This window comes from Dipodomys merriami, unplaced genomic scaffold, assembly GCF_024711535.1.
Source record: "Dipodomys merriami isolate MVZ:Mamm:240054 unplaced genomic scaffold, mDipMer1.0.p SCAF_6, whole genome shotgun sequence".
Lineage (NCBI taxonomy): Eukaryota > Metazoa > Chordata > Mammalia > Rodentia > Heteromyidae > Dipodomys > Dipodomys merriami.
The window spans coordinates 399,476-411,404 of NW_027206179.1; the positions used below are offsets into that span (position 1 = coordinate 399,476).

Genomic DNA, 11,929 nt, shown 5'->3' on the forward strand with positions numbered 1-11,929 from the left:
AAAGACCCCTGAAACCCGTCCAGGTACCCTTGCCCCCAAATTCCCAGCAACCCAAGACAGCCACATAGTTGGTGTGGACCAGGCCCCCCACCAACTGCCTGGACCCCAAAGACAGCTCTGACCCATGGGGCTGAGTCACAGCCCCCCCCCACCGCTCTCACCCCGAGCATTCCTGCGGGGACCTCTTCCCTCCGGTCTGGCCCGGTCCCAGCCTCCCTTCTTGATCCCCTCAATCCCAGGATGAAGCTCACTGTCAAAACAAGCGCTGGGTTTATGGGATTCCCGGCGCCCAGGCCCGGGGTGGGGACGTGTGGGGTGTAGGGTGGTTGGCTCGGTGTGGGGGTCCAGGCTGGCAGGCTTGAGCCGCGGGGAATGCGAGGCCTGCCTGCAGCCGGGTGGCCCTGATTCAATTAGGAGCGGAGGAGATGGATTTCAGCTGCCGCGTTCCTTCCCCGCGGGGTCCCCCCCCCCCCCGGCCCCCAGTCACACGGACCCAACAGCAGCAGATAGAGCCTTTATGGTCCCACACCGCAAGGGTCCGTACAAAAGCCGCCCGCGGGCCGGGGGAGGGGGGTTTGGGGGTTCACAGCAGACTGCTCGGGATGCAGAGGTAACAGACTCCACGTGGAGGGGCTCCCCACGGCAGAGGGTGGCGCCGCCTGTGCTCAGGGGAGGGACCCCCTTCCTAGTTTCTTCTTGGGCACCCCCTCTTTTGTATTTCCTGGGGGCACCCCGTTTTGTTTTGCTGGGACATGACCCTTTTTTGTATTTTCTGAGGCTTGCCCGCTTTCGTGTTGGCTGGGGGCACCCCCTTTTTGTACTAAGGAGGCCAAAGTTCCCCCAAAAGATCCCAGGCCCCAGAGGGGGCCGGTGTGGCCAGAGGGGCCGGGGAGGGGGCGCCCTCCCACATGACCCCTGACCCTGTTGAGGTAGTGGGGACGCAGGCAGGGGCCAGGCCCCCACTCCCCCCCGCCCCCCCAGTCCTGGGAAGTGGGGGCTCCGGCCGGGGACCCCCTCCATCAGATGAGGTCCGGTGGGATTCCTAGTAGCGGCCGACCTTGGCGTCCCCGATGGCGCCCCAGACGTCGAAGACGAACTCGTCCGGGAAGGCGAAGTCGCCCAGCCGCTCGTCCAGGGCCTCAGCCAGCTCATCCGGGTTCCTTTTGTCCCTGCCCAGTTCCACCATGGTGGCCGCTGTGGGGGGCCGGGCAGAAGGGGGCACGGAGGCGCTCAGGGACGGGAGACAGGAGAGGCCGGGCCGCACCCGGGGAGGGGGGACCCCGCCTACCCAGCTCGGTGTCTCGGATGCCCATGTAGCTCTCCAGCAGGTCATCCACCTTCTCGATGGCTTTCTCCTCGAAGGCCGAGGGCTGGGGGGCAAGGCGGGGGGGGGGACACATGGACCGGCTGCCGGGGCCGCGAGCCGGGCGGGGAGCGCGCGAGGCCGGAGGCTCATCCCCGTGCAGGCCGCCGACCGTGCGGCGGAGGCTGGGCTCTGACCCCGCTCCCGCCTCGGCCTCCCCGGGGCCCCGGCCCTGCCCGGCCCTCCCGCTGGGTGTCCTGCGGGGGGGCGAGGCCGTGCGCCCCGCAGAGCTGCCCGGGCCCGCGGCTCACCAGGTCCTCCACGGTGGCGGGGCCCCGCGATCGAAGCCGCAGCGTCCCCCGGCCGGTGCCCAGCTGCGGGCCGGCGCCGGGCCGCGCCCCCGACCGCTGGCTGATCATATCTGTGGGAGACGGGAGCGCATGGGGGGGGCACCCCGCTCCCACCCCCAGACCCCCACCCCGCAAGCGGCTAGGGCCGGGGACGGAAAAATCTAGAAAAATCTAGAAATGCCCCCCGCCCCCCCCCCCCCGCCGGCCTCGGCAGGGGCAGGAAGGGGGCGCGCCGCGGAGGCCCCGCCCCCGGGCCTCGGGGCCATTCCTGGGAGTCAGTGAAGCCCGTGGGAAGGGGCGGCGCGCAGCCAAGCCTGGCTCCCCGGGGCGGCGGCGGCGGGGCCGGCCAGGCTTGGGGGAACTTGGCCCGACTAATGGCCCAGGGAAGCTGGGTGTGGGGGGCCACTTCCTCCAGCGCGGGCGGGGAGCCAGCGCCCCGGGCCCGGGCGGGGCGGCCCCCTCCCCGCCGCCGCCGCCCCCCTCCCCGCCGCCGCCGCCCCCCTCCCCGCCGCCGCCCCCTCCTCGCCGCCGCCGCCCCCCTCCCCGCCGCCGCCCCCTCCCCGCCGCCGCCCCCCTCCCCGCCGCCCCCCCGCCCCCCCTCCCCGCCGCCCCCCCGCCGCCCCCCTCCCCGCCGCCGCCCCCCTCCCCGCCGCCGCCGCCCCCCTCGCCGCCGCCGCCCCCCTCCTCGCCGCCGCCCCCTCCCCGCCGCCGCCCCCCTCCCCGCCGCCGCCCCCCTCCCCGCCGCCGCCCCCCTCCCCGCCGCCGCCCCCCTCCCCGCCGCCGCCCCCCTCCCCGCCGCCGCCCCCTCCCCGCCGCCGCCCCCCTCCCCGCCGCCCCCCCGCCCCCCCTCCCCGCCGCCCCCCCGCCGCCCCCTCCCCGCCGCCGCCGCCCCCCTCCTCGCCGCCGCCGCCGCGCTCGCGCGCCACCTGCCGGAAGGCCGCGGCACTGCAGCCAGGGAGGCGCCCGGGAAGGGACGCGAGGGGCAGGGGACACCCACCCCCTCCCCGCCAGGCCCCTCACCGAAGGCCTTGCGGGGCTCCGTGAGCTTCAGCGTGAAGGCGCGGCCCCGCGGGAGCTCCTTGAGCAGCCGGGCCACCTCGTAGTGGCGGCAGCCCAGCAGGCTCTGCCCGTTGATGGCCTCGATCATGTCGCCCACGCTGATGAGCTGGATGTGGTCGATCACGCTGCCCTCCTTGATGCGCTGCGGGGAGGGGGAGCAGCTGTCAATCATGATGCTGGTGGGGAGGGAATGTCAATCATGATGCTGATTGGGAGGAAAGGAACTGTCAATCATGATGCTGGTACCCAGGTAGGGGGGAGCTGTCAATCACTATGCTGGTACAAGGGAGGAAGAACTGTCAATCATGATGCTGGTACCCGGATAGGGGGGAGCTGTCAATCATGATGCTGGTACCCCGGGTAGGGGGGAGCTGTCAGTCATGATGCTGGTACTCTGGGCAAGAGGGGAACTGACAATCTTGATGCTAATAGGGAGGAAAGGAGCTGTCAATCATGATGCTGGGGGAGGGGACGCTATCAATCATGAGGTTGGTAACTGGACAGGGGAACTATCATGATTCTGAGGGGAGCAAAAGGAGCTGTCAATCATGATGTTGGGACCCCAGGTCCTAAAGTCTGTTTCCAGCCCCTGAACTCGGGGCGCCCAGCTCCCCGGCCCGTGCACCTTGATGAAGGCGTAGCCCGCGCCGTTGTCGGTGATGGTGAGCCCCAGCGCGTCCTCAGACTTGAACACTTCCACCTCCTTGCGCTGGCCCTTGACGTGAGCAAAGATGAAGTCCTCCAGGCCGATCTGCCCCCCGAGGAGCTTGTCCATGTCCACCTTGTGGGTGTTCAGGGTGCAGAACATCACCTGCAGAGGGACATGCAGGGGAGCTGGGAGAAGATCTGGGAGGAAGCCGGCGCCCGCGGCGCCCGCGGCGCCCGCCTGTCATCCTAGCTCCTCAGGAGGCTGAGATCTGAGGATCCGGTTGGAAGCCAGCCCGCTGGGGCAGGCCGGTGTGACACTCCTCCTCTCCTCATTAATCAGCGAAAAGCTGGAGGCAGAGCCGTTTGCGATAGTCAACTGCAGACAAGAGTCTCAGGGACTTCTAACTGCGATCCTCACATCTCAGCCTCCTGAGCAGCTGGGCTTCTTGGTGGAAGCCATAATGGCAGCGCCTGGTATGCAGAAGGCACTGAATAAATGCTTGAGGAATGAATAAATGAATGAATGGGCCTGGATGAAACCCCGGCTCCCCTAGAAGCCTGCAGCCACTCCTGCTCAGTACTTTGGTGCCTGTCTCCACCCTGGCGGTCTTGGGGTGTTCTCCTGGGTTCCCGGGCCCCATGGATGGGGCGCAGTCCTCCCAGCCCCCCCAGGCGCGGTACCTCGGCGGCGGGCAGGCGGAAGGCCTCGGCGATCCTCCCGTACAGCTCCTTGACGTTGGTGAAGCCCTCGATGCGGCCCGTGGGGCTGCCGTGGGCCAGCTGGGTGTGGAAGACGAGGCGAGGCCGCAGGGCGGCGGGGGGCGGGGGCAGGCCCCCCTGCGGCCCCCCTGCGCCCCCGCCCAGGGGCCCCGGCTCCCCCTCGCCCAGCCCGCCCCGGCCCGGCTCGGCCTCTTCATTTTCCACCAGAGGCGGGGCCTTTTTCCGGCGCCCCAGACCCAGCGGCATGAGCGGTGAGAAGTGGAGGTTGGGCCAGGAGAGCTGCAGGGCGGGAAAGCGGGGTCAGGGATTGGGTGGCAGGGTTTTTTGGGGGGTGGGGGTGTCCGTCCCTCGCTGTTACCCCTGGACAAGGCCCCGGGGTACTGATTCCGGGGAACACACCCTCCTGAGTGCTTGATTTATTCTGATTTCTTTTGTCGGTCCTGGGGTTTGAACTCAGGGCCTGGGCGCTGTCCCTGAGCTTCTTTTGCTCAAGGCTAGCTCTCTACCACTTGAGCCACAGCGCCACTTCCGGCTTTCTCTGTGTATGTGGTGCTGAGGAATCGAACCCAGGGCTTCACGCATGCTAGGCGAGCACTCTACCACTGAGCCGCCTTCCCAGCCCCCATGGACTTTTTTTTTAATCAGTCCTGAATTACATCCAAGGGTACGGAGGACTGGCTGTATTTAAAACACAGACCCAGCCGGGCGCTGGTGGCTCTAGCTCAGGAAGCTGACACCTAAGGATCGTGGTTCAAAGCCAGCCCAGGCAGGAAAGTCTGAGAATCTTACTTCCAGTAAACTACCAAAAAAGCCAGAAGTGATGCTGTGGCTCAAGTGGCGGAGTGCTGGTCTTAGCAAAAGCTGCTCAAGGACAGTGCCCAGGCCTTGAGTTCAAGCCCCAGGAGTGGTACAAAACAAACAACGCCTCCCCCTTCATCCGGGTGGGTTCAAATCCTGCAGTCTGGACGGTCTCCAGACTCTGCATCCTCTGCCTCGTGAATGCTGGCATTACAGGCATGCGTTACCACACCAGGCTTTCTCTTTACTTTCCTAGCAGTTGTAGCTACTGACGAGCGCGGGAGTGGGGCCGCGGGCGGGCAGATGACTAGCTCTGGCCAATGAGGAAGTGAGCTCAGCACTTCTGAGCCCAACCAAGCAGTGAATAACTGGAGGGAAACTTACAGACTTGGGTAAGGTGGCCAGCTCTGCCTGTCTATCAGACCAGCTCTGAGTGATGACAGCTCATGGGACTCACCCCAGAGCCGGACGTGGTGGCTCACGCCTGTAGTCCCAGCTACTCAGGAAGTTGAGGCAAGAGGACCAATCACTATGGCCAGGAGTTTTAAGATCGAACCAATCACTATGGCTCAGGAGTTTTAAGATCAGCCCGGCACGTGGCCAGACCTTGTCTCAAGAGTAAAAATTAAGCTGGGTGGCGTGGCTGAAGCTCCTTGGGGAATAACAAGGGTTCGATGCCAGCCAGCCCCCATGTTGCACAATCTCAGGGTTGCAGCGGTGAGCAGAGTAGTGGGCGTGGCTTGGTCGGCAGCATGAATGGCAGTGGGCACTACCCAAGCTGCAGTGGGCGTGGCTCGCGTGACAGGGCTGAGCAAGTGGGTGTGACTCAGGCAGGGGGCGTGGCTCACATGTACTGGGCCGCAGCGGGTGTGGCCTGAGGTGGGGGCGTGGCTCACACGGGAATGGGCGGGGCCAAGGCGACTCAGGAGGCGGTGAGTGGGGCTCAGCCGAAGGGGGCGTGCTTAAAGCAGGGGGCGTGGCTCAGGCGGCAAAGCTAACCCAAGGCCCTGAGTTCAAGCCCCAGCACCGCCAGAAACACCACCTGCGAGGATGTTCGCTGCTGCAGCAAAGCCTGTGCTGGCAGACACGCCATCTTGCACTATAACAGGATAAAGGCCGTGGAGGAGGGCGGTCCCTTCACATTCTATCAGGTGACGTAGCAGTCACGGTTTACCTAGGGAAACTTAGTGTTGACCCACAACCACATGGCCTAAAGATACGAGTCTCAGGATGTAACCTCACTGCTGGGGGGGGGGGGCTGACTGCCCTGTTCTTTCTTCTTTTTCCCTCTGCCTTACTTTTTTGTCGGTCGTGAGGCCTGAACTCTGGGCCTGGGCGCTGTCCCTCAGCTCTTCAGTTCTACCACTGAGCCACCTTCCCAGCCCCCGATGAAGATTTTTTTGGTGGGTACTTAATATATTCCAAATACTTGCTGGGCTCAAGGGATCCTCCCACCTCGGCCTCCCAAGTGCTGGGACTACAGGCATCCACCACCATGCTTGGCTCCACGTCTCATGCCTATAATCTAACCCTGGCAACTCAGGAGGCTGAGATCTGAGAATAGTAGTTCAAAGCCACCAGCAAAAAGCCAGAAATGGAGCTGTGGCTCAAATGGTAGAAAGCCACCCTAGAGTAAAAACAAAAAAAAAAAAAAAGCTGAGCAAAAAGCCAGTGCCAGCACAGACACACACCAAACAAATTAGGAGGAAGAAGAATCATGTGACTACAATTTAGACATTGAGGCAGACAGCGAGCTAGAAAATGTATACGTATCTAATAATGTAATTGAGCAAGACAAGATCTTTGGTCAGTGAGGGTCTATCCCAAACAAGTGAAGCGGAGCCAGACACCTGAACAGCAGGAGAAAGCATCCATGCAAACCAAGATCTGGGCAAGAATGTTCCAGATAGAAAGGAACAGCCAGTCAGCAAAGGCACCGGAGTGGTTTCGGGTTTTGTTGTTTTTTTTTAATTGTTCATTTCCCCCCTTTGCACTGGGTTTCAACTCAAGGCCTTCCACTGGAGCCATAGCACATTCCTTTATGACCAGGGTATCACGCTTTAACCTGTGATCCTACTATTTCCACCCCCCAAGTAGCTGGGCTTACAGACATGACGCACCACACCCTTAGATGTTCTGGCACACAAGGCCCTTCCTGGTCCCTCCCTTCACACTGTGTGCCTGAGGGGCCATCCTGGATTTGGGGGAGCCCGGCTGGCTGTGGTGGTCACAAGTCCATTCATAAATTCATTCATTCATCCGTCCTCCAACATCCCCAGCTTCCAAACCAAAGTCACCCACCTAGACTACACAGCTGCCTGCTCTGGTCCCAGCTCTGCCCCGAACCCCTGGGGCTTCAGAACGGCAGCCAGAATGACCCTGGAAAACAGAAATCACGTCATTTTTGTTTTCTGCTGCGACCCTTGCCAGGACTCCTGCCTCACCCAGTGCCCTGTGGGCCTCACCTCCCGGCCCTCCAGCTGCATAGGCCTCCTCACTGCTGCTCCAACACATGGGGCACGGGCTAGCCTCAGGGCCTTTGCACTGGCTAAGTCCTCTGCTCTCCCGGTGCCTCTCTACTTTTAGGTACAATAACAACATTTCTTTTTGTCAGTCATGAGGCTTGAACTCGGCCTGGACGTTGTCCCTGTGCTCTTCAGCTCAAGGCAAGCGTTCTACTGATTGAGCCATAGCACCATTTCTGGTTTTCTGGTGGTTCACTGGAGATAAGAGTCTCTCGAATTTTTCCTGCCCCAGCTGGCTTTGAACCGCGATCCTCAGGTCTCAGCCTCCTGAGTAGCTAGGATGACAGGTATGAGCCGCTGGTGCCTGGCTCAAGAACGACTTTTTACATTTTTAATTATTATTATTATGGGTTTTTTGGTGCCATTCCAGTCATGCTTTGTGCTGGTTATGTTGGAGATGGGAATCTTACGGACTTTTCTGTCCTGCATGAGCTCAAACTGTGATCCTCCAAATCTCAGCCAGAGCCACTACTGTCCAGCCCTTTTTACACATTCATAACTCTTACTCTAGGTTGGTTCTTTTGTGAATTGCTTCTTTTCAATCTTTGTCCTCTACATTTTATTATTTATTTAGTTAGTTTTTCTTTTTGGTTGGTCGTGGGGCCTGAACTCTGGGCCTGGGTACTGTCCCTCAGCTCCTCAGCTCCAGGCTAGCACTCTACCACTTGAGCTACCGCGCCACTTCAGGCTTCTTCTGCTTATGTGGTGCTGAGTAATCGAACCCAGGGCCTCATGCATGCAAGGCAAGTGCTCTACCACTGAGCCACCTTCCCAGCCCTGCATGGTCTATTCTTTTTTTTTTTTTTTTTAGGTCCAAGGCCTAGACTTGAACTCCGTGTGTGCAGCTTCTGCTCACTGGCTGGCACTCGACCAACTGAGCCATGCCCCCATCTCCTATTCCTATTATATTTTGTCAAAACAGCCCGGCTATGTGGTCCAGGCTGGGCTGGAGCTTGCCATGTAATCTGGCCTCTAATTCTACTTCCACAGCCTCCCAAGTATTGGGATTACAGTCATGTACCACTGTGGCCGGCAGGTCAGTTTACATTTAAAGATAGAACAGAAGCTGCAATCCTAGCATTCGGGAGGCAGAGGCAGGAGGATCATTAATTCGAGGCCAACCTGAACTACATAATAAAACTCTGTCTCAAAAAAAAAAAAAAAAGCATTAGCGGGACACTGATGGCTCACGCCTGTCATCCTAGCTACTCAGGAGGCTGAGATCTGAGGATCACGGTTCAAAGCCAGCCCGGGCAGGAAAGTCCGTGAGACTCTTATCTCTAATAAACTACCAGAAAACTGGAAGTGGCGCTGTGGCTCAAGTGGTAGAGTGCTAGCCTCGAGCTGAAGAGCTGAGGGACAGCGCCCAGGCCCAGAGTTCAAGCCCCACGACCGACAGCAATAAAAAAATTAATAAATGTCTTATGATTATTACAATGATTTTTTTGGGGGGGGCTTGAACTCAGGGCACTGCCCCGAGCTTCTTTTGCTCAAGGCTAGCGCTCTACCACTTGAGCCACAGCGCCACTTCTAGTTTTCTGGTGGTTCACTGGAGATAAGAGCCTCATAGACATTCCTGCCAAGGCTGGCTTCTAACCTCAATCCTCAAATCTCAGCCTCCCGAGTAGCTGGGAGTATGGGTATAAACCACCGGCGCCTGGCCTGTTATAATGATTTTGATGTCCATCAGCTTCCAGTCACTGGCCAGCACCCCAGTTTCTAAGATAATCCCTCCCCCCCGCATTCCCACACACCACACACCACTCCACACAGTGACTAATAAATCCTCCAGGTCCTCAGACGCACGGTGGTGCCACTCACCAGCTGCGTGGCCGTGGCCAGGTCTCTTTAGTTCACGGGGCTCAGTTTCCTTGTCTGAAAAACAAGCAGAGTTCCTTGTTCTGAGGGCGAGGAAGGGAACCCAGAGAACTGCGCGCAGGTGCGACCTGCTCAGCTTCTTTTCCATCACTACTAAGAGGAAGTTCTTATTATTATCACCCTCACAATCACCATCCTGGTTATTCACCCTGCTGGGAAGGAAATCTAGGGTCTTGCACATGGGCGTGGCCAGACCACACAAACCACACCCACCACAACGGCCACGCCCCCAGGCCTCTGGCGCACCTATTACTGTCATTATTAGTGCCACCGTCTTCACTGCCCCGCCAGATGCACCCTCCTCTGGTCTGCCTGCCAATCACCCTCCAGGGCCTCCTCCTCCAGGCAGCCCGCGCGGTTTGCTGGCATAGCCTGGCTCAAGTCCACAAACTTAATTACACACCGCCCTGACTGATCTCTTGTCTCTCAGTCTACAGGCTACTATTTACTTCGGTGTCTCTATTTTAAAACGTGAGCCAGATGGCACGGCTCCTCTTGTTTCAGACCTGAACAATGGATCCCACCCTTCAGGGGAGTAATTCCAAGAGCCACAGTTCCCGGAGGGATGAGGAGCAAACTGGCTCTGGACTTCGAGCCTCCAGATCTCAGCCACCTGAGTAACTGGGATTGCAGGAGTCAGCCACCAGTGCCCAACGGTCTTTGTTTTTTGAGGCAGCCCAGGCTGGCCTCAAACTCTCGATCCTCCGGACTCTGCCTGCCCAGTGCTGTGCAACACCACACCAGCCCACCTCCATGCCTACAGTTCTTTAACAGCACCCCCTGTGCATGCCCAAATCAGTTCCCCAACACGCCTCCCGGGGGAGGTTACCCCACTTTCTCTGAACCTAGAGACAAAGGAGAGTTTGCCTTAAGGCTCCTGGATTTGGTGAAGTCCCAGGACCGGGTCCTTCCATTCCCGGGAAAGATCTGAAGTTTAGCAACTCCACCACCAAAAGGAAGCCAAGTGGAGGTGATTGGGGCAGGGGGGTGAACAGGAAGTAAGGAAAGGGGTTCTCTCTGCATACTAGGGGTGAGGCACCACACCCCGCCCCTTCCCTCCCCCCCCCCCCCAGTTGGTTTTGCTTTGGAGAAGGCAGGCAGGAGGCATCTGATTCACTCTTGAAAAACCGGCTTGGAGTGTTTCCGGGGAGACCGCCCACTGCACCTTGTAGGTCCAAGCTGCCCTGGGCTCCCTCCCTCCAGGCACCCAGGACCCCAGCATTCCGGCTCCCCCTCCAAGGCAGATACCACAGGAAAGCGATGGAAGGCTGGGGTGGGCTGTAGTAACTCAGGCGTCCCAGCCTTGCCTCTCCAGAGCCGGGAACAAGGGAGCTGGAGGGCAGGCAGCTTCCTGCGTGAGCAGCTGGGGCCTGGTGCCCGGTGAGGAAGGGAAGGAGGGAGCAAAGACCAGCAGGTGCTGCGCTGATGGGAATGGGGGTGGGGCGAGGCCCTGTGCCCACGAGCAGCAGCCCTGGCCCCCGGGGTCAGCTGGCACCCTGGGCCATCTGGACTGGTGGAGGGTTCCCTAAGACACAGGCTCGAGTCCAGGGCTGTATGACCTTGGGTAAGTCAGTCTCCCTCTCTGGGCACCCTGCTTCACCTCTTAACTGAAGTTAAACAGCTCCCCCTGCCCCTCGACGTGTTTTGAGTCAATGATCCGTGCCCTCAGCTTGCTGCTGCTGCTAATGATCATTACTATTATTAGTTATTATTATTATTGGTTCACACCGCTTCCCGGAGGCCCCGCAGGGCTCGGAGTGTTGCCCGGGCGGGGGTCCCCGCGCCTGTCTCTGCCAGGACCCGTGGTGTCCACAGCAGGAAAAGTGGGGGGCAGGGATCTGGCCCGAGACCCCCCCACCCCCCGCCAGCAGCGGGTGGCGTCGGTCCCCGGCCATCGGCGCCGAGGAAGCTGACCCTGGGGTCCCGCGTCTGGACACCCCGCCGCCCCCCCGGAGCTCCCCGGCAGCCTCACGCGCCGGCCCCACCCTGCGAGATCGGCGCCTGCGACCCCCTCCCCCGAGGCCGCGTGGGGTTCCCCGGAGCGGCCGCACCCACCCGGGGGCGCGGGACACTCACCCGAGGCCCCGCCGCCGCCCCGCGCGTCCGGCTCGGCCCTCCGCAAACTCCGGCTCGGGCCTCTCCCGCAGCGGCGGCCAGAAGGGCGGGGCCGGAGACTCAGAGCCACCAATCAGCGGTGAGCGCCCGGCACGCCGAGCCAATCAGCGTCTCGCTGCTTTGGGCGGAACGGATGGAGACATTCCTGAGGGATCCCCCCCCCGGCCTCCCTGGGCCGTGCTGATCCCCCCCAGCGCCGCGGCGCAATGGACCGTTCCGCCCCGCCTAAGTAGGCGGCGGACTGTACCACCGCGGCGCTGCGGGGGGAGGAGGGTCTTCGGGCTCTGAGCCAATCGCGGACGAGGAAAGAAGCGAGCAGCCAATGGGAAGACGGGACTCCTGGACCACGTGCTGGCGGCCGAGGGTCGCTGGGGAAGGGGAGGGGGTGTGCTCCGGGGTTAAAGGGCGAGGGACTGGCTGTGGGAATCAGGGGACCCTGGCCGAGTTTCGGGGCGGAGGACGGATGTGAAGTGTCCACGTCCGGAAAAGTAAGCCTTTTTGGGATTGTCGGGAGGGGTCGGCAGGGGCCGAGG

The 11,929-nt window shown here is 61.2% G+C and overlaps 1 protein-coding gene across 2 annotated transcripts; it reads right to left on the reverse strand.

Moving 5' to 3' along the window:
• Positions 1-499: 499 nt before the first annotated feature.
• On the reverse strand, positions 500-11,428 carry Gipc1 (GIPC PDZ domain containing family member 1). Of its 2 annotated transcripts, none has more exons than XM_070002177.1 (9): positions 11,358-11,428; positions 9,225-9,278; positions 7,180-7,257; positions 4,042-4,359; positions 3,338-3,523; positions 2,674-2,854; positions 1,615-1,724; positions 1,289-1,370; positions 500-1,194 (listed from the first exon to the last, which is right to left on the reverse strand). In XM_070002177.1, the coding sequence occupies exons 4-9, from the start codon at positions 4,324-4,326 to the stop codon at positions 1,043-1,045; spliced, it is 996 nt and encodes a 331-aa protein (XP_069858278.1). In that variant the 5' UTR covers positions 4,327-4,359; positions 7,180-7,257; positions 9,225-9,278; positions 11,358-11,428; the 3' UTR covers positions 500-1,042. The 2 variants fall into 2 exon arrangements, with proteins under 2 accessions (XP_069858278.1, XP_069858279.1); XM_070002178.1 differs by having other exon boundaries at positions 9,165-9,278.
• Positions 11,429-11,929: the final 501 nt, after the last annotated feature.